At 50.7% G+C, this 19,908-nt stretch overlaps 2 protein-coding genes across 2 annotated transcripts in view; one reads left to right on the top strand and one right to left on the bottom strand.

Moving 5' to 3' along the window:
- Window positions 1-10,089, top strand: part of CDC42EP1 (CDC42 effector protein 1) — a 10,782-nt gene extending 693 nt beyond the window's left edge. The window contains exons 2-3 of the mRNA XM_085323577.1: window positions 3,199-4,283; window positions 5,468-10,089. Of these exons, the coding sequence (XP_085179703.1) occupies window positions 3,836-4,283; window positions 5,468-6,324 (1,305 nt within the window). The 5' untranslated portion in view covers window positions 3,199-3,835 and the 3' untranslated portion in view covers window positions 6,325-10,089. The remainder of the gene's footprint in view (window positions 1-3,198; window positions 4,284-5,467) is intronic.
- Window positions 10,090-10,328: 239 nt separating this feature from the next.
- The window catches only part of LGALS2 (galectin 2), a 16,393-nt gene continuing 6,813 nt past the window's right edge, over window positions 10,329-19,908 (bottom strand). The window contains exons 2-4 of the mRNA XM_085323439.1: window positions 12,158-12,240; window positions 11,696-11,855; window positions 10,329-10,513 (exon numbers count right to left, since the gene is read on the bottom strand). Coding sequence (XP_085179565.1) covers window positions 10,367-10,513; window positions 11,696-11,855; window positions 12,158-12,240 — 390 coding nt within the window. The 3' untranslated portion in view covers window positions 10,329-10,366. The remainder of the gene's footprint in view (window positions 10,514-11,695; window positions 11,856-12,157; window positions 12,241-19,908) is intronic.

Below are 19,908 nucleotides of genomic sequence, written 5' to 3'. Positions count from 1 at the left end.
GGGGAGCATTTCTGGACAAGGGGATAGGAGGGCATGGCTGGAAACTACCTGTGTTTGGAACACCAGCCTTCCAAACTGTCCAAGTGTGTCTGCCTGGGAAAACACCCTTGTTATACAGAGGGATATAAGTGTATATATATATATATATAGCAGCAGGCAGCGTGGGAGTCAGACCCAGGCTTGTCCGCCTACTGCCCAGCATTGCTCCAGAGGAGCTGGAAAAGGCCCAGCCTGGCCAGCCAAGCCCATTTCCCCTTCCCTGGTTGCATGGTTCACTCCCCAAAACCATGTCCCTTCTGTTTTTCCCTATCCCAGAACAAAGTGGCCCCAATTGCAGAGCTTCTACTTCTCTTCCTTCAGGAAGAAGTTTTTCAGTGCTTGGGAAAGCTGGGAAAGCTTTCCTGCCCACCCACAGCAATTTGCGCCTGCAATGAGACCACCCCAAATATCTCCTCTCCCTCCTTGGAGTATGTCCTCTTGGGGGGGGGGAGGAGGAGAGAAAGAAGGGGGAGAGGCTGGTTTCAGCAGCTCCAGCCAACTAGACATCTGGATTATTTTTCTCTCTTTCTGGTTTCCGCTCTTCCCAGCAAGCAGAGCAGCTCTGGCCATTCCCAGCAACTGGAAAACCGGAGGAAAAGAGCTGAACTCAGTAGGGGAAATGGGGGAGGCCAGAGTGGGAGGAGGAGGAGGTGCCGACAGCCTTTTAGTCATTTGCCTTTGAGGGAAGAGGGCTTCCCAGAGGTCGTGAAAATGGAGATGGGGAGAGGGGATGTCAGGGAAAGAGAGGTGAGAACAGGCTCTGAGCTTGCCACACCTGAGGCTGGCAAACACAGCAGGCTTCCAGATGGAAGTGCTGTGTGTCTGGCAGATGGTCACACGGCCAGACATAGGATCCCCTTGCCCACTGGAGGAGAAGAACACACGGGTGACCCTTTGCCCCAAGAATCACGAGTTTCTCTGGCATGAAGGGATATGCTTGGGCAGAGGGAGGGAAGGCAGAGAGGGAGGGCAGGGCTCAAAGGGCCTGCGCTGGCTTTGGACACAGCCAAGTTCGATATGCACCAGAGGCCAAGGAAGGAGGAGAAGGGGAAAAGAGGGGACTGGAGGTAGAAAAAGCTAAGCAGACTTGCTGGAAACCTGCTGTCCAGGTAGGCTTTGGCACCAAAGCTGCCTACCTCCCTCTCCCAGTAYAGGGAAAGGCAGAGCCTGCTGCCTGGGAAGCGGCCAGAAGCAGGGGCTTGTGTCCCTATCATGGCCAGGGGAAGGGTAAATAGAAAGAAACATTTTCTTCCTCCTGTGTCTTCCTTCAGTAGGTTCACCAGGTAGGGAGCATGGAGGGGGCAAAACGTGTTCTATAGTATCCCCCTTCCCCTCACCTTCCCACTCCATTTCTGGGGCAGAGGTCCTCAGAGCAGCTCAGTTCTGCAGGGGACACAGGATGGCTTTTTCCTCTCCTCAGATCAGTCCTGGCAGTACAGGATGTACCCCATATCATGCAGACATCACTGCCAAAGGGCACAGACCCCATTTCTACTTGTGCAATCGGTCCCATGTATGGAGGGAATGGGAAACAAAGAAATAAAGGGTTGTAACTCACATAAGACYCTCTTCCAGGGTCACATAACTTCCCAGGGAATTCAGGGGCAGGCTCAAAATGAAGTCACTTTTCTCTCCATATAACTCTTGACACCCCAGTTGTGCTGCAGGGGGACAGCAGGCCCCACACCCATTGCTTTCCTTGAGTCCCAGTAGAGCCCTGGCTAGTGGCTATGGATGGGCTTATGCCAGAGAGAAGAACTTTCTCCCCATTTGTCCCCTTATCCCAAATTTGCCACATGTGTGGCCCATCCCAGCCTAAAGGAAGGACATGCAGTCTCCAGGTGCAGGAGACAGAACAAGGCACTGCAACCCAGGGAGGTGAAGGCCAGCAGGGAAGCAAAACTGCTACCGTTTCTGTGCTCCCCCACCACGAAAGGAAGCAACCAATGGTGCCTACAGCCACGAGGGGAGGTTTGTTTTCCCTCCCCCAGGCATTAACCCTTGGCAGATAAGAGGGGCCCTGGGTGAGCAAACAAGGCCAGGGCAAGGCGAAACACATGTAGCCAGCCAAGAAAGCAGTGCAACGCCCAGGGCTCCCCCCTTGCCAGAGGCTTTGCTCTCTCTGGCACCAGCTGCCCGCTTCAAGGTGACCCATGAACACAAAGGAGAACTAGGCAGTGTAGCAGGATGGGACAAATRGAGCCATGTGGTCAAGGGGGCTTGTCTCACCTATCATCAAGAATGCTGTGTCACTTACGTGCTGAGGTGCCCCAAATCTTGAGGAGACAATTCTCTCCCTTTCAGCTCCTCCAAGCCCCCTTTCTGCCTCTTGCCATGCACACTGCTCTAGGCTCTGCAGATGTGAATGTCCTCCCTGCTGACTCATTTCAGCAGAGAGGCCATGTAGCCGTCAGGTCATTGCCCTGCTGTTGCATGCCTAGCCACTGCTTGCGTGCTTGTCCCCCAGTACTGCTGTGTCCCAGACCTGCCTGAGCGCAGGGACCTCTCCCACCTACTCTTCTGACCTTGAGCAATCCCTATGGCATGCCTCAGTTTTCCCATCTGAAAAGCAGTCTGCTGCTCTCCGCTGCCTGCCCCCGTACCCAGGCTGCCCTAAGGCTCCAACTCCATGCTGCTGCATTCAAGTTCTGGCAAAGTTTGTCAAGCACTTTGGGATCTGGGGAGGGAAAGAGCCAAAGGAGGACAAACAAACCAATATACAAATATTGCATTTCACTTCCCGCCACCCCTCCTCCCTGAGAACTCCTCGGTCCCCAGGCCTCACCCTCTCCTGAAGGGTTCGGCTGAATAGCAAAAATGAGGGAGAGGTTTTTCACTCTGGAAGCACACACAGCTGGGCAGGGCAAGGCCCCTGCCTGTTTGGGAGGAGGTGCCATCTGGGAACGAGACTTCACCTTAGGTCTGAGCAATGAGCAAAGCCAAGGGGTCTGAGAGGATCAGGGGAGGACAATTTGGAGGGCATACATCTGGGGGAAGCCGTCTTCTTCCACCTGAAGAGGAAGACAGATGCACTGGTTTTAACATCCCTGCTTTCAGGACCACCCAGCCCAGCCAGTCTCTGGAGTACACCTCTGCTGCAGGCAGCATAATTAGGAAAAGCCTCTCCAGGGGTTTCACCTTTCCTTTTGTCTTGTTTAGGCTGCTTACAAGGGGATTAAGGCAGTTGCCCTGCTTTCCCCTCACTTCAGCTCCTGTGACCTGCTGCCCCATCTGTGAACAAGCTCCAATACTCCCAGCAGGAAGAGGCACAGGCGACAGAAGACAGGAGACAGTGGATTAGCCCTAAGCTTGCAGCTTTGCTCACTGCCAGCCAGACGCAGCTTCCGGCAGCAAAAGCAGCACCTGGGGTGACCAGAGACYGCTCTGAGACACCTTCACACCACTATCCTCATCAGGGAGGTGGGACCAAGAACACAAGACTCCCCTCTCCCATTTTCCCCTAGGAGGAGTTATGTGACCAGCCAGAAGTCCCCTGCACCACTCACTGGGGCAGCTTCTGGCAGCCAGCAGGTCTGGGACATACACTCTGTGGGTAATTTCCTGAGTGTAACAGTGCAAAGAAACAGGGAGACAGGCAAGATTCCCAGCAGCTACTCTTAAAGCCRAGGGACAATAACGTGAGCTGTGCCCCCAGGCCCCTGAGAGCACCAGGGGCAGGAGCAAGAGTGATGGGGAGGCCACGGATGTGACAGGCCACCCTGGTGCTGGAGGCCCACYGAAGGCTAGCTTCTTGGACTTTTAAAGGTGTGGGTACGTGGGCACAACAGGGTTCAATATGAGCCTTGGAAAGCTCCCCGTGATCAGCTGGGTGTCAGGCTCCCATGGCAAGCGGCGGCTGAAGTCAGAGCTGACCCCAGATATGATAAGCCCACCACTGGGAGACTTCCGGCACACCATGCATGTGGGACGCGGCGGGGATGTCTTTGGGGACACCTCCTTCCTCAGCAACCACGGTGGGACTGACACAGCCAAAGCCAACAACTTCTTCACCCGGACACTGAGGCACGTCCGCCGGACACCACTGAGGAGCCGGGGAAGTGGGAGCCAAGCAGAGATATCGCCTGCCCCACCAGCTGTCTCACCTATCATCAAGAATGCCRTGTCACTGCCGCAGCTCAATGAGGGGATGTATGATGGGGGCAGCAATGGTGGGGGCAGCTTGACCAGCAAGTTCTCCTTCAAAAGTGCTTCCAACAGCTTCTCCAAAACACACCAGGCCTACGGTGAGTAAAGCATAGGGTAGGGGTGAGATGCTAACTAGGGGGCTAGCACTGAGACACTACACTTCTTCTGTATACCCTCTGCAACACACAGTGCCTCAGTTTCCCAGTTGAGGGGCAGCCATCACCTTTAGGGTCTCAGCAGAGACAGGACACTTAAGAGACCCCAGCCCTGGTAAACCTTACAAGAAGAAACTCTAATCTTGTTTTCAACTGCTATCCTTGCTCCTGCTCTTTTAGTGTCTCCTTCCTGCCAGCATACCACCAGGGTGGGGCACAGACCCATGTTTCCCCTCCATATGCCTCCAGCACCCACACAGGCAGGCAGGCAGCAATCCCTCCCCATAACCCACATCCAACTAGCAGCCTATGTGAAGCAGTTATAAGGATGTGCCCTTTATATTCCCCTAGTCCTGTGCTTTTCTCATGGGCAGCTTCCCTAGGGGTCCCAAGCAGCTGCTGGGACAGTGGGGCAAATACTATTGTACTGAGATCAATGGGGGCCTATTTCCAGGTCCTTCCCCTAACTTACCAACCCCTCCATCTCCACATGTCTCTCATGGGTCTCAGTCCTGTCCTCCTCTATGTGCCCACATCCATCCCTGCTGGCTATGGTCCAGGAGGCACCCTTCAGGAAGGCTTGAAAGAATGATGAGATTGGTCAGCAGGATGGCTTTTCTGGCCTCAAAACAGTAGGCTGTGGCTCAGCTTTTCTCCAGGGAGGGAGGGAGGCTCCTGAGGCAGAGGGTCTCAGGGGGGTCTCAGGGTGCCTGTGGCAGCCCATGGACGTGGCTGGGCTCCAAGGGAAAGGSAAGCTGAGGCAATGCTGCCATCTCCTGGTCCCACCTGCATGGCTCGTACCCCAGCAGCATCTTACCAGACCTGGTGGTTACCGTGAGACCTCCACTGAAAACTCTGGGCTTTGGAGATATCCACACAGGGRAACAATCCTTGAGGTGCAGTAGTGTGAACCCTCTGTTTGCTGGACCTGGTGAGCCTAGGACAATGGGACAGTAAGGGATGAAACCTGGCCTTTCCTTTACAGAATAGAGCCACTGACAGGACAGTGCCATGTGCCAATTTAGTGTCAGTGTCCATTGTCCTCTGGAGACCTAAGACAGATCTYCTCTTATTATGATGGCCTAACTGTGCCCCTCCTCTCACCAGCTGTTCCTTGTGCCTTGCAGGACTGGAGTCTGGATTTTGTACCATCCCTCGTGTCCCTCGCTTGGAAAAGGCCCAAGAGAACACCTACCCTGCGGAAACAGAGCTCACACGCTCAGACTCCCTGCTTTCCTTCCGCTTGGACCTGGGGCCCTCCCTCATGAGCGAGCTCCTCCAGGTGATGAGCTTCTCTGAAACTAATGGAAATGAGGCAGGGGATGATGGCCAAGACCTGGCTGGTGGACACGTTCTCTTGTCTGGCAAGGGGACTGAGGACAGAGTCTCTCTGGGATCAGGCATAGCCCATCGAGAGGGGAAGGCAGCATCCAGCTTCTGGGACCACTCTGGGCAAACTAACCTGTCTGAGGCTGGCTCATTGCTAGGACTGACTGTACATGCGAATGGAGAAGCACATGCTCTTGAGCACATAGGAGAGGACTSTGCCAAAGTTAGGGGCTCTGGTTGGGCTTCAGGGCTGGCAGAGGGGTCAGGGGCAGTGTCCAGAGGGACTCTGTGGCAGGGACACTGGAATGACTGCACTATAGAGGCAGGAGAGTTTGACCGGGCAGCCCAGGTCCTGGCTCGCCATTATGGTGGGACAAGCACCCCACGTAGCTCAGAGGAAAAGGACGAGGGTGTCCAACAGGCCCAGATGCAGGCTTTCTGGGAGAGCCCCAGCAGCAGCTCATGGCGGTCACAAGTGACAACAGAGAGCCAGTCCCTGGAGGGCCCATGGAACCAAGAAGAGGAAGAGGAGGAGGAAGAGGAAGAGAATGAACTCTCAAGCCTGCAGGAGGGGGATGTTGGCACCCAGGACGGCCGCAGCAATTCCTTCGAGTACGCTGGTGAGGAGGAAGAGGACGATGAAGTCAAGGTGTGAACAACCTTCCCTCCCACCACAGCCCCTGTCCAAAGACACTGGTGCCACGGTCTTCAATCTTCTCCCCATCCCCTTCCCTCAGATGCCAGCTCCATAAGGGAGCTGACAACAGAGTCAATGGGCAAACTCCTGGCTGAGTCATGCTCCTCTGGAGATGCACCAAGCTGAGGCACTGGGGTGCAGCAAAGGGGGTGGGTAGGGATGGAAGAGGGTAGTCCATCTCCCAGAGGGMTCCTCAGGGCTGAGTCAGGGTGCCCTGGTGGGCAGGTGAAGACCCACTCTGCACTGCATCACAGCACTGGGTGTTGTGGCAGGGAGAGAAAGATGCTCGCAGCCCTTCCCCCTCCTGGTCTTGTTGTTGTTAGATGCCAAAGGAACTTTCCAATATGCCAAAGAAACCCCAAATCCCTTTCTACCCCATCCTACATCCTTCAGGCAAGCAAACACTTTGCTCGGGAAAGGGAGAGGTGATAAACAGAGAGCAGACAGAGAGACTGAAGACACAGGGTTCATTCCCCCCTATGTAAAACTCAGCCCTGGAGAGGCAGTAAGGAGTGGGCTCTGAGACAGTCATGCTGGGACAAAGCACCACAGGGAGCTGTCTCTGCTCCAAAAGAGGCAGTAGGCCACATGCAATGCTCCCAGGCTGGCAGCACAAGCCAGCTGGAGCAGGCTCTGGAATCCGGCTCGCATTCCTGCCTCTCGCCCCCACCAGAGAAATGACACTGACCCACTCCTGAGGTGCCTGGTGGGCAGCAAGGCCTTCTCCTGCTTCACAGAGGCCCCCTCCCCCAACCTGTACCAGTRCTCTCCTCTCTCATGTGACTGCAGTACCACACACACAGAAATAGGAGGACCTCTCCAATCCCTCAGCTTAGCCAGCTCGCACATCTAGGACATGCTCCATCCTCGCACCAAAGCCACCCTTTGTGCTGGCAAGGTTTTCTTCATGGAGATATTCCCACCAATATGGCTTGCACATAAGGGAAGCTGGTCTGCCCAGTTCTGCCTAATGGAAGACCCTCCCATATAGCATATATATCTAATTACTGCATACCCTTGGGAGGTCAGGTGGAGGCTCAAGGGCCAGACAAACATACAGAGCTGTGCCTCCCCCCTTCCCCCTTCCATGTTAAGGAAGGCAAGATTGTTCACAAAGATAATTGCAGGGAGCTTTCCATTTGCCTCCTGCTGCTGAACATCACTYAGGAAGTCTCGTTTTCCAACCCCTGCCCTCTTGCAGCAGGAAGAGGGAAAAAGACRTCCTGCCTCTCTGACACAGAGAGGGGTGAGATTGTCAGGTCATCTAATTCTGTAGTTTGGGCCCCCAAAAAATCTCAGTAGTCATCTCCAGTCATCAAGATTAAGAAACATGATATTAGGGCCCTCCCACCACTGGACCACACCCCATCTCACAGTAACCTCACCTGAGAGGTACCCTTTTCCAAATATACTCTTACCTTCCTTTCACCCCATCTCAGAACAAGAAGACTTACTCTCTGCAGCCACTTGGCTAGTTGAGATCTGGGCTCTTTTCCCTGTTCTCCTCCTCTCCCCATTTCCTACTCAAACATCCCTCTTTCCAGAGTGCCTCCCTCAAGAGGTATTTGTGGATGGTTAAGGCCTTTAACCGAGTGTCTCTGGGCAACATGGCCTTCCTGGAACAAGCTGCCCCCCACGCTGTCCCACGTGCAGAGCAACGCTCATAGAAGCGCCTTTGTGCCACAGTGTGGAGCTGAAATGCTCAGGGGCTGAGGTCACCAAAGGGAGCCTCACAGGACTGCCGTTGTTCTCTGGGACAGAAATATGTGTGTGGCAGGGAGAGCTGCCAGGCTATGGCCAAAGGGCTCCACTCCCACACAGCTCACCCACTGCCTGGTCCTTCTGCAAGTTGCTTCTATCAGGGAGCACTTCTGAGCATAATAAAGAGGCTCCAACATGTGCGTGTGTGTTGTGCATGGGAGCAGCATGTCAGAGTGTTATTCCTCAGTCAGATCATCAAGGTTATGGGCAGCTGATCTCCCCAGCTTCCAGGGGCAGCTGCCTTGCACCAGCAGGCAGCTGCAAGCTGGGGCAGTCAGCACTTTCAAGGAGTCCTCATCTCCAACCACTGGCAACTARCAAGGCCTGAGCATCTACAGCAGTCATCACCCCTGCGTCCTCTGTTGAGTGGACTCTGGCTCTCAGTACAAGGTTCCCCACCCTCTTCTTCCCGCACGGTAATACAAGTTCCAGACCAAAGATCCACATCTGTGGAAAATCCTTTTTTGCTTCCACTCTGTATCTCATGCACTTATTATTGTTCTTATTAAACCAGTTTTGATACTAATTCCTCCTCTGGTGCTTCCTCCTCAAGCCTCCCCACAGCTGCAATGACCCAGCAAGCTTAACATCTTTTCTTGCCACATCTGCCCACATTCCAGTCCCAGCCCCAAAATCACCTTGTCTCTGTACTCAGGGCTCACAAGGAAGTGGGATTTGATAGCACCACAAGGATGCTTAGATCACCTAGTCCAGTATGTTGCTTCTCACTATGACTAATACACCCTCTCTCCTATTCACCTAGCACCATGTAGCATACAGGAGAGTGCGAAGTTTCCTCTCCAACCCCACAAAAATTAGTTTGCACCCTGCAGCAAATTATTACCATTCCCAAAACCGGCTTGGCTACAGGCCTTCCAATCCTTCATAAAACCTCTGCCCAAACACTCAGGCAGCAGCAAGTTCCGTAGGCTGTGGGACACTGCGCTCACAGTTTGAGCTAAACAGCTGCTGCTTGCACTGAAGGAGGCAGTGTGGAAGCACAGAGGAATGGCAAGAGCAATGCAAAGTCCTTTTAGGTTGGACTCTCCATGAAATGCTGTTCTCTTCTATTCTCATCCCATGCAGTTCAAAGTCTTCTGAAGTTTGCTGTTCGCTATCATACATCAGTCTCACTTGCAGCTTTAATGCCATCTCTCTAGTCAGTGATCTTCTCCCCATTACCTCAATCTCATGAAAGCAAGGAGGTAAAAGTTTAGCCTGCTTTTTTTATGTTAAGACATTTCCTAWCTTTCCTTCCAGCATTGTTGGAGGTGTTGCAACATCCCTTTTACCTAATTTTCTACACATTTCAGTCTCTCTTTCTGGGGACTTTGGGAACAGAATTGACCTAGTGTGCTCCAGGCCCACTCTCCCTCCCTGTGGCTTCTGGGACACTTTTTAATTAGAGCAGCTGCAGCAGCTAATCAGGAGTAATTGCCTGTAATCCTGTGTGACAGACACAGACTGAGAGACGCTGAACAGTGTAACCAAACCAAAATAGCCTCCTTCCTGCTGCCCTCCCCTGCCTTGCTTTCATACTGAGTATGATACTGTGTGGAAATGTCTGAGTAATAGGTAACCCAGTTGGAATGTGCCAGCAGATAAGTGAGGTGAGATAAGAGGAAAAGATGGAGAAGACAGCTCCTTATCACTGGCAGGAATGCCAGCTCACAGGCACACCTGTGCTCCATTCCCAGGGCCACTGCTTTGCCTGGTACTGGTACGGCTTCCTGCTGGAGGGCAAGGCACCCCTTTCCTCCTTCCTGTTTACTGCAAGAGGCCAAAAGGAAAACATCAAACCCATGCCCCGAGGTTCCCAAACCTACAATTTAATTATATGCTTTTGTGGCACTGAATGCCACACTGCTCACGTCATGGTTTTGTTTCCCTCCTTTCCAAAACCTGAGTGCAGGAAGAAATGGAGCATTGTAAAGAGATTATAAAACTATTCACTGGCAATCACCTACTGCCTTCCTTGTCCTGAACCCTGCCTACAGCCTGCTTTGCCCGGTGTGCCATCTATTCATCCCCACATCCTGGTCTGACCTGGAAAATACACCTGGCTTTATCTGGGAGCTATTTCCATYCAACAAGGGATCCTGTCCTATTGGCAGAAAACCTTGGGCTTTGTCAGCATCTCACRCTAAGCCACAGAGACAGAGACCTCAAAGAAGCCAGAGCAGCTGGAGCAAACATCTCCACTGCTTCTATCTTTATTAGAGCTAGGAAGCAGTGCCCATCAATCCAGTTTGAAGGAGGTGACCCTGAATCCTCCCTTGACACTCATGTAGGTGATCTTGTCATAGCAGTGTCGATTAGGGAACTCCACTTCATGCCCGTCTGGTAGTTTCACCTGGAATTTGTCTGCCAGGAATTCAATGACGAGCTAGGAGAAGAGAGAGGAGGAAGAGAAGGAATTGGGGACAAAAAGGAGAAAAGGAGATAAGCATCCACTCCAAAGACCTGGCTGTTACACATCAGGGTCAGACCTGGTCCTAACAGCCTTAAGCAAGGTGCTGCGGACTGAGTTGAGCTAGCACCTCACATAGTGGGGCAGGAAATGAGCAACTGATACTGAAGGTCTGAGCTTGTATCTAGACGATGATCTGGGGAGAGGATCTCTCCCGGGGCTGTTTCAGCTGCTCAGGTTTTAAAATCAGAACAGTTAAACCTGCAGCTTTCACTGTGTCTCTTTACACCAAGTGGCTTAGATCTGCCCTGTATGAGGCAGATAAAACTTYGGACTTAAATGCCTTGGGAGCCCTGCAGCAGCTCACCAGGGCACTGATACTGAACAAAGCCTAGCAAAAGAAATTTCACTGATAAATTTGCAGACAAGATGAAAACTCATTACTGATTGCTGCAAATTAAAGGGATCATTCATCATTGCCATCGCCTCTCCACCTCTTCCCCATGAGCTAGCCACAACTGAGGAAACAAGATTCCACTCCACAGCAATAAGAAAAGGACTGCTCATAAAAGCAGCCCTGTCAAAATCCTGGGGCATCAGACAGCATCAGGCAGCAACTTTGACAGCATTCCTGGCAGAAGGAAAGGGGATACAGGTTGTCAGTGTGGATCCAAAAGTGCTGAGGATGGAAGAGCTGAGGGAGACTTAGTTGGACCAGAAAGGGCAAGAGGGTTGTTTGCACTGCATTGCTCCCAACTGTGGGTTGCCTTAAAATCTGTGTTTGCCTGGGAGGCAAAGAGGGAGAGAATTAAGGTGGAGACCAGCAAGATCCTGCTTCTTGTAGACTCCCTATACCTTCATACCCACCCCAGGTGTGCTCACTTTCTGAGCCACGATGGACAGGAATGGGGAGAAGGAAGTATTAACAAAGCCCAAGACAGAAAAGGTTCATGCAAAGTTCCCAGAGGAAGCAATGGGGACTTGAAGGAGGAATGGAAATGGTGATCAGGACTGAAAACCCAGAGGATGAAGATAAGTGGCTGTTGAGAGGGCGTAGGAGGCTCTGGAGGGCAAACTGGGAGGAAGCGGTATACAGGAACATGCTAACCAAGGGTTTCCAGATGCACATACAAACCAATGTCAGTACAGACCGCTCACCTTGATAGTGGAGCCCTTGGAGAAAGAGAGGTGATTGTCACGATGCTCCTGCTGCCAGGCTTTGGAGCACTTAGAGTTGCAGACGATGACAGACTCATTGAAGCGGGGATTGAAGTGCAATGCCAGATCTGAGGAGCTGTAGCCAAGGTTGACGACGAAGCTGTGGTGAGCAGGAGGAAGGTCAGCTATGTGGGCAAGCCAGGGTCTTAGAAATACCTGAGATCTAACATACAGCTCTGTCTCCAATTCCTCAATCAGCATTGAAGATATTTAACTCTTCCTGTTTCCTCACTCTGCTCATGTACCAGGGTAATCAGAAAGGGGGTGGTACAGGGGCTTCCCTAACACTGAACTATGCTCAGGCTCTTTGTACTGGGCAGGCATCCCTGGCAACCTAGGAACCCCCCAACGCTGCAGTCTACCTTCAGTCTTGGTGAGTTGAAGTGGTTTCTTCTTACTTACCCATCAGCATTCTCAGATATCTTGCCTTTGATCTTCAGGCTGTCCCCAGCCTTCAGATCCAGGTTGAAGATTTCAAATACTTCCTACAGCAGAAAGAAAAAAAGGTTTGTAGTGCTCCTTCAGACTCTGCAAGTGAGAGCACACTAACCAAGAAAACATCTACTACTCTTAGCAGATGTTCCTCTCATGGCCTAACTCCCCCCCACACACACACACACACTGGAGGTCCTGCATGGTTTTCTTGCTCTATGAGGGGAAGAGAGGGTTGAGTGAAGCTAGCAAGCAACAAAAGACATGAGAGAGAGAGAAGAGATGAAAACAGGCTTGTCTATAGCATAATGAAAGACAGAGCAGGACAACAGACAGGCAAAGAGGGTTAAAGCAGGAGGGTCCAACACAAGGCTTCCCAAAGGTTTCTCTTTGGGCAGCATCACCCACAGCCCAAGAAATGCAATTGGTGAGAACAGAGGTGGCTGTGGTCTGCCCCTCCCTCACTCAGCATTGCTGAGTACCCACCACTATGAGCTGGGGACCCCAAGGTGACAAGGGAGAGGAGCAGAAGCCCTTACAGACATCTTCCTCAGCAGAGCAGAGTAACCAGGCAGGAAGCCACAGGCAGTTTAGCTCAGAAACTCTTTGTACAGAAGATCTTACATCCCTGAACTTCCTTGTGGTTTACACATTAACAGCACTCCTGCCTCTGCAAGGCACCACTCTCTTCTATTAAACCAGAAGACTTTGATCCAGAGAAACAACGTCCCCCCACACAATTCCTTTCACTAGGAACTCAGGGAGATTTAATCAATCCCCAGCTCCACTGCCCCCTCAGTGCACTTCTGTACAGGGATCAGCACACACAGCCCTTAATGATGTTAACTCCTGCCACCACATAGGACAACTATCATCACAGCTGGTTATGAAGATGTGACCGCCATGTTCATTTCCTTTCTTTGTGTAACAGCTCAGCCAATAAAGCGTCCCAGYTCCTTCACTTTTTGTGGTCTTAGATTCAGCCCCAGATGTGTGGCTTACACCAGCCACACCTGGGAGCTCTCTGCAATCTCTCACCCAAGCTCCAATGAGACTCAAAACGATTAGTTTCAGGAGCCAAGCATAGCAGGTCCAATAGCCCAGTCCACCCTATCCTTAACAAACAGGAATGTTGTCTTCACAAAGGAATATCACTTCTCATCAGTCATCTTCTGCAGTAAAAGCTACCAGACAGGAGATAGTGTGCCAGATTTGACTGAAGAAATTGGTGCTCTATTCCCAGACTCTAGAAATCAGTGGGAAAACAAGTAGGAGGACGAAGCCAATGTTAAGAAGACTAGCAGTCCCTCACTCCCCCTCCCAGGCCCCATCACTCTAAAGAGCAGCTGGATGCACAGTTATCCTCCTGTTGCGCAGCCAGATGGGAGATAGCGTCTGCCCTTCCCCAAAGGCTTCTGAAGCGAAAAGAGATAAGTGCTGATAAGCACTCCTCCTCTGGAGGTGTTTCCTATTAGCAGAGGGTCATAAAGCCCAGTAGGCTTTGGAAATCTATTTGCTCTCAAGGTCACTTAAGCCACTGGTTAACCCCCCACCCCAGGCTAAGCTTGCGGGTGGCAAGAGCAGGTGCTGCAGATGGTGGTTTCCGGCACTGGGCCTGCTTCCCATTGCACTGCTATGCCCCACCTCCACACAGGTTCACACCACTTTGCTCCCCACCTCAGCCTTCCCAGGGGTGAATGCAGAGCCAAGGGCTCCACTTCCAAAATACCTGAGCACCCTACTAGCTCTTTATTTCCAGCAGCTCCCACTTGCAGGGACAAGAATAGGATTCTTTCATTGAAAGACATTGACCATGTAGCCACCACTAGGTTTAGTTACCTCAACTTACTTTAAGTCATGCAGAAACATACACTTCCAGGCCTCAACATATCATGCCCTACGACAGATCCTAAACTTGGTCAGAAAAATCCTTTCCCACATGGCTCATCAAGGTGACACTGGAATGTTGTGGCAGAAATAAGGCCTAGATCTTCAGCTAGTATCATACTGAGCACAGCAGCCTGCTGCCCAGTTTCCCACACAGACCAATGTGGAGTGGACAGAAAAAAACTCCAAACTGTCAGCAGGATTTATCAGCTGATCTCATCAACCGGCAGAGTCTGAGGCTGTCCAGGAAAGAGAGCAGTATGTGTCTGAGGAATGGGGAGAACCATTCCTACAGAGAGCTACATGTGGAGTTACAAGAATCATGGATGTAAGAATATACAGGGAGGGAGACAAGAGGCAGGAGAGAGAGATATAAGCTGTTCAGAAAAAAGCCATAAGATTTTTGCGAAGATAAACTCCCTCCCACAAAGGCTCAGCAGGTGCGTCAACCCCCCTTTTTATTTGCCACTGTGAACAATGGTGTGAAATCAGGCATAAATTCTGCCCGTGATGGCTACTTCCTTCATCTATGAAGCTGAGCCTCTGCATCGTCAGAAACCAACTCTATGTAGGTGGCCTGGCTCATGTAGGATGTGGGCTCCCCATATAGAAAGGATCTGGGACTTCAATGGTGCCAGAAGAACTGAGATACTCCATATAAACAGAGCTGAGAAGTTTCACTAGCCCAGACAGGGACATTTACACCTAGCACTCGCTGAAGCCAGTCTGAGTGGCATATACCTGCCTGTCTCCTCCTGCACCAAGGCTGGCTCTTGCAGTGTGTCATGTCCCAAATTCCTGATGTGCCCATGAGGAGCTAGTTATTGTCAAGGGGAAAATGGGATGGCAGGAGGGAGTAGGGGGCAAGTTGATATCCCCCTCCACACACACACAGTCCAAAGCAAACAACTCTAGGAAAATGTGATGTTGTGAGAATGCGTATCCCAAAGATAGAGGAAAGTTGGCTAAAGAGTACCTGTAAAGGAGGTGGAGGGTCTGTGAAGGGAGGAAAATGTTGGCACATGAAAGCTTTGAGGCTCCTCAAGAAGAGCTTCCACAGGACATGTGCATCCTTGCTGGCATCCTGAGGTGGTGGTCACTGGTGCAGGGAACCCAGGAATCCTTCATTCCCAGAGAGATGGATAAGAGGACACTTGCCAGGGAGTGCCTGAGCTGGACCCCCTATAGATGTTTATCCTGGCTGGAGGATACCTGGCCTATACTGGTTTTGGACACCTGCTTTCACACTGCTAGAGCCAGAAGAACCCCTGCTGTGTTCCCAGAGGGCTGCCTTGGGATAGCACAGACCTGACAAGCAGTTACCAGTGAAAGGGTATGGGCCATACCTGACCCAAGGGCAAGCTCAGCTTCCAGTAGGGACCGGACCTGGATTTCACACAGAGAAAACAGAAGAATCATACAGGGTAGGGCAGCATCTGTTCAAGGAGGGAAGAGACCAGTGCAACTCTGTGGGCCTTCAGCCATGAGGGACAGAAGGATGGCAGGGCAGGTCTTCTGCAGAGTGACTGTGGGGCTCACACCTCTTCCCCTCTGCCTGGGGATCCCTGAGTCTCACAGTGCTTGGAGGGGTCTCCGCCTGACCTGAGGAGCAGAGCAGGATGGTCACTAAAATGCTGCCATTGTTTCAGAGTGTATATGGAGGAATCATGGTGCTGTAATGGAGGGAGGAAGAGAGTACCCAATTACAAAGTAGCGAGGGAAGAGTTTGAGGCAGAAGGGGAAGAGAATGATGCTTTCACTGCAAGAAACATGGTCACGTCTTTTGCCAAGGTCTCATAAGGTAGATGCTGAGGTTCAACAGTCCTTCTTGGCCTTCCCCATATCCCTGGGGATCTCAAGCCACCAAATGCACCCTTGAGAGCTCAGAACCGTTGGAGTGGCTCCAGACAGCAACCACTGCTACCAACTGAGCCCCACAGTACTTTTGAGGACAGACTGAATGCTACCCTACCAGTCAGGCTGCCAAGATCCTTGGAGGCATCATTGCTGGCAGCAGTATTATTTTGCTTCCTTACTCCGGCAAGAGATAAGTCAGATAGGTGTGCAGCAATCACAGGATTCCCAATTTCCTGGCCAACGTAGCACAACAACCCCACAAAGAGGTTTCACAGGGCTTTTTGTGGTGAGGGGTGCACCCTAAAATCCATACCAGCACACTCAACAGGCAGCACTGTCTCCATCTCATCCTCCCCACAGTGCTCTGAGGAAGGGCTCAGGACTTAAGAGGAAAGGGCAGCCAACACACCCCCCTCTAGAGGATACAAGCTATAAACAGTCCCTCACACAAGTTACATGAATTGTCATATATCAGACACGAAGGTCAGCCCAGATTCCAAAGAAATAAAAGCAAGGCCATCATGCTGGATGTAGGAATGCGTGCACCACACATTTGTGTCTTACGTCAAACCAACCCTGAGAGAAAAGGCAAGAGATCTCATTACTGCGCTCACAAAAGGCTGTAGCTTCAGCTCAACACTAATTAGACACCAAAGAATCAGCACCAGATAAAGATGCTATGAGGGAAAAGCTTCTGTCCAATTTTGCACTTGAGGCATCAGAGAGTCTGTGCTGTAGACCAGGCCTTAGCATCTATTCAAGGCAGAAAGAGCAGCAGAGACCATGCACTCTTTCTTGGAGTAACAGCTGTTCACTCTGCTATTATTTCCTACTGCTTCATATAATTTGTACTCCACAGCAAGCTATTGTCCCTTTCCACTGGCTATTTATTTCCTTGAATAGCCTCTGGGGAAGAATTTCAGTGCAAGAGTAAAGAAAAAAGAAAAACTCTACACAATAAATACCGAGCAGTGACCTGATTTAAACCGTGTTCTCTGACCTCATCTAGGGCCTTGATAAGTTCCTCCTTGTAATTCTGAAAACAAGCTGTGTTTTTGCCTCAGTTTCCCCCACTATGAAGCCTGACTGGGAATGCCCTCCCTGCCTTGGAGGGTTACATGATGCATTCCAAGAAGCTGAGTCCCAGATTTTCAGAGATGCTGGGTGTGCATAGCTTTTCTAAAAACAAGTGGGGAACATCAGCCCCTCTGAACAATAGGTCATACCAGGCACCCACATCCTTCTGCAAACTCCACCATCACATGACGGAGAATGGGTTTTGCATCACCTCCTGATGCCTGTGCTTAGTCCTCTATCTGCTATTCACAAAGATTCTCATAGAGGTTTGATAGAACCAGTTTCTCCTTTAGTAGAGAGGTGTTGGTTTGCCTCTCATCAGATAATACTGCAACCTTCACCCAAACTATCCGTAAACTTTGAAAATCAGCCAGTCCTCCCTAACAGAGGGCTGAGAGAACAAAATGTACTTGCCTCAGCCAAACACTGAGGTAAGCAGGAGACAGGATGAGCAGGTCTGTGGATCTGAAGGGTGTGTATAATGGAAGACTCTCTAGGAGATGCAGGAGAAGCCAAGGTAACAATGAGCACGAGGAAACGAGTGACTATGAGCACTAACCTCCTGCCTAAGAGGTTAACCAGAGAGGAAGAGGTGTTTTAGAGAAGGCATTGAAGTCTCTGCATTTGGGTAAATTAAAATGGGAAGGAACAAAAGACTGAAAGATAAGGTGTAATCCCCTGCCATCCTCCATGTGCCAGCTCCCTGCTTTTTCATCAGTCCTAAGCCTCTCTAGGTGATATGGAAGTAGCACCCATGCTCTGAATCTGGGGGCAAGGGATCAGAGGCCATCAGCATCTGATAGGCTCTCTGGCAGAATCACTTCCTTTCACCTTTGGGGTATAAATTCTTTTCCTTGGGATGTGAGGAATGAGGAGGAGGAAGGACATAGTTATTGGAAGAGCTACAATCTTTTAAAAAACACCTAGCTTCAGGGCTAGGTGAAGAGCATCAGGGAAGGAGGGAACCTGCACCACAGCAGTGGAGCAGATCAAGAGCAAAAGAAAGCAATGTAGTCTCAGACCCCATCTCTTTCTCTACTGCATCAGGAAGGCGCCAGTGTCACAGTGACTGGCATTTCCCATGTCCATGGGGAGTTCGCAGCACTTTGATGGAAGGTTTCTATCCCCAGGGCCAAGTGGCCTTAGAGATTTGCAGGAGCCATTCCTCTCAGGCAGCTCTGAAGTCTGTGGTAAAACTCTTGTGTGGCACAAGCTATGCAAGGGGAGGGGAGGAAGGTGGTTCATGTGCATGAAAGCTGATTCATCAGACATCAGGGCCATGTTATCAGCCCAAGTGGCCAGATGACTCATTTTATATGGGTCCTCAGCTTGCCTGAGGGACAGGAGAATGAACTGGCACTGAGTGGGGAAGGGAGGTCAGAGGACTGATTACATACCACCCAGTTCCATTTCAAGTCTTCATTTCTCTAATTCTTTCCTTCATGGGGGCAGGCCAGGAATGTAGATTGTGGGAAAGGCTTTCAAAAACATGCTTGGAGATAGAAAATGCACTTATGGTGAAAGCTTCCCCACAAGCAAAGGAGAAGATACAGATGGTTCATGGCTTCCTCCCTCTCTTGCACTTCTGGGACCTCCCTGCTTATCCCAGATTTGCTGGATGAGATATCATTAGCTAAACAGGAAAAGTCATCACCCACGGAGCTCTCCATAAAGGATCAGCTTCATGAGGTCTTATGCTCCATTTGCATCTTGCACCAGAAGAGAAAGAATCTCCAACAGCTTCCTCTTACAACTGGTTAAGGAAGATGGCAGCTCCCTAGTTTTGCACATGGGGAAACTGAGGTGCAAATATCCAATTATATGTCTAAAAACAACCGTCCTTGTTTGGATTCTCATCTCAAAACTTCCATAGCCAGATTTGCAAAATCCAGCTTTGCAAACCTGTCCCAGAAGCTGAAGGTAAGTTGAGCACCTTTGGCTAATGTACTCTGGATATTGGAGATGCTGCTTCCTCACCATGCCATCTAATATCAGTAGGAGGTACGGGGCATTCAGTGCCTCTGAAAAAAAAACAGCCCTTGAGTATGTTGAAATAAGTCCAAAAACTAGAGGCATTCAGAAAGAATGGACCCCTTCCAAAAATGTTAAGCCAGGGGACTTCCGAAATGCCCCAAGTCCAACTCCCTCTGACCATTTCCCACAACAAAGGCAGTATGAGGCCAACTGGAAGGAACTCAAATAAACAAAAAAGAAATGCAGAATTGCACCATACACAAAACATCCATGGGGACCTCCCTCAGTCAAGCTCGGAGCAGCCATTATAGAATCAACCCCACAAAACAGCAAGGGGGTGCAGTGAGAGGGAGAGCTGAGTTGCTGTGCACATGGTCCATCCCGCACAGGGAGGAAAAAGCTGCTGGCAGTGCACGACTTGCTTTGAGTGTTTCTCACAGGCTCCAGCACAAGCCAAGGCGGGTTGGACAACTCTGAGGACTTGCAGGAATCCTTCAAAGAAGCAGAATCTGTCTGAGTCACACACATGAGGAGTGATGCCAAGGGTGGCTCATCCATTGGAAAAAAAAATGAGAGAGAAAGAGAGAGAAAGAAATGCTAAAGGAGAAATAGCAAGTTTTGAAAAGCCACAAGAATTAACAGCTCATGGGCTGGAAAGAAGGAGAGCAAATAAAAAAGACTGTTCTTCCATCATCACATCACTAAACTCCAGTCCTCCCCACCATGAGAAGTACCAAGTCAACTTAACTCCCATCACCTTTGAGGGTCTGAAGCGACTATCAGGCTAAAGCTGAAGGGCAAAGGGGGTTGTCAAGTCAAAACTATCTGTTCCTCTGAAATTAGCTTGAACAGATTCCCTTTGATGGTACTGCAAAATGAAACAGTAAAAACCAAACCAGATGGAAATGGAAAAGCTGCTAAAAAAA

Source organism: Rhea americana, unplaced genomic scaffold, assembly GCF_003343005.1.
Source record: "Rhea americana isolate MKP2758 unplaced genomic scaffold, rheAme1 scaffold_85, whole genome shotgun sequence".
Classification (NCBI taxonomy): Eukaryota; Metazoa; Chordata; class Aves; order Rheiformes; family Rheidae; genus Rhea; species Rhea americana.
Note: the sequence above shows the minus strand (reverse complement) of the source record. Positions and strands in the feature narration are given on the sequence as shown.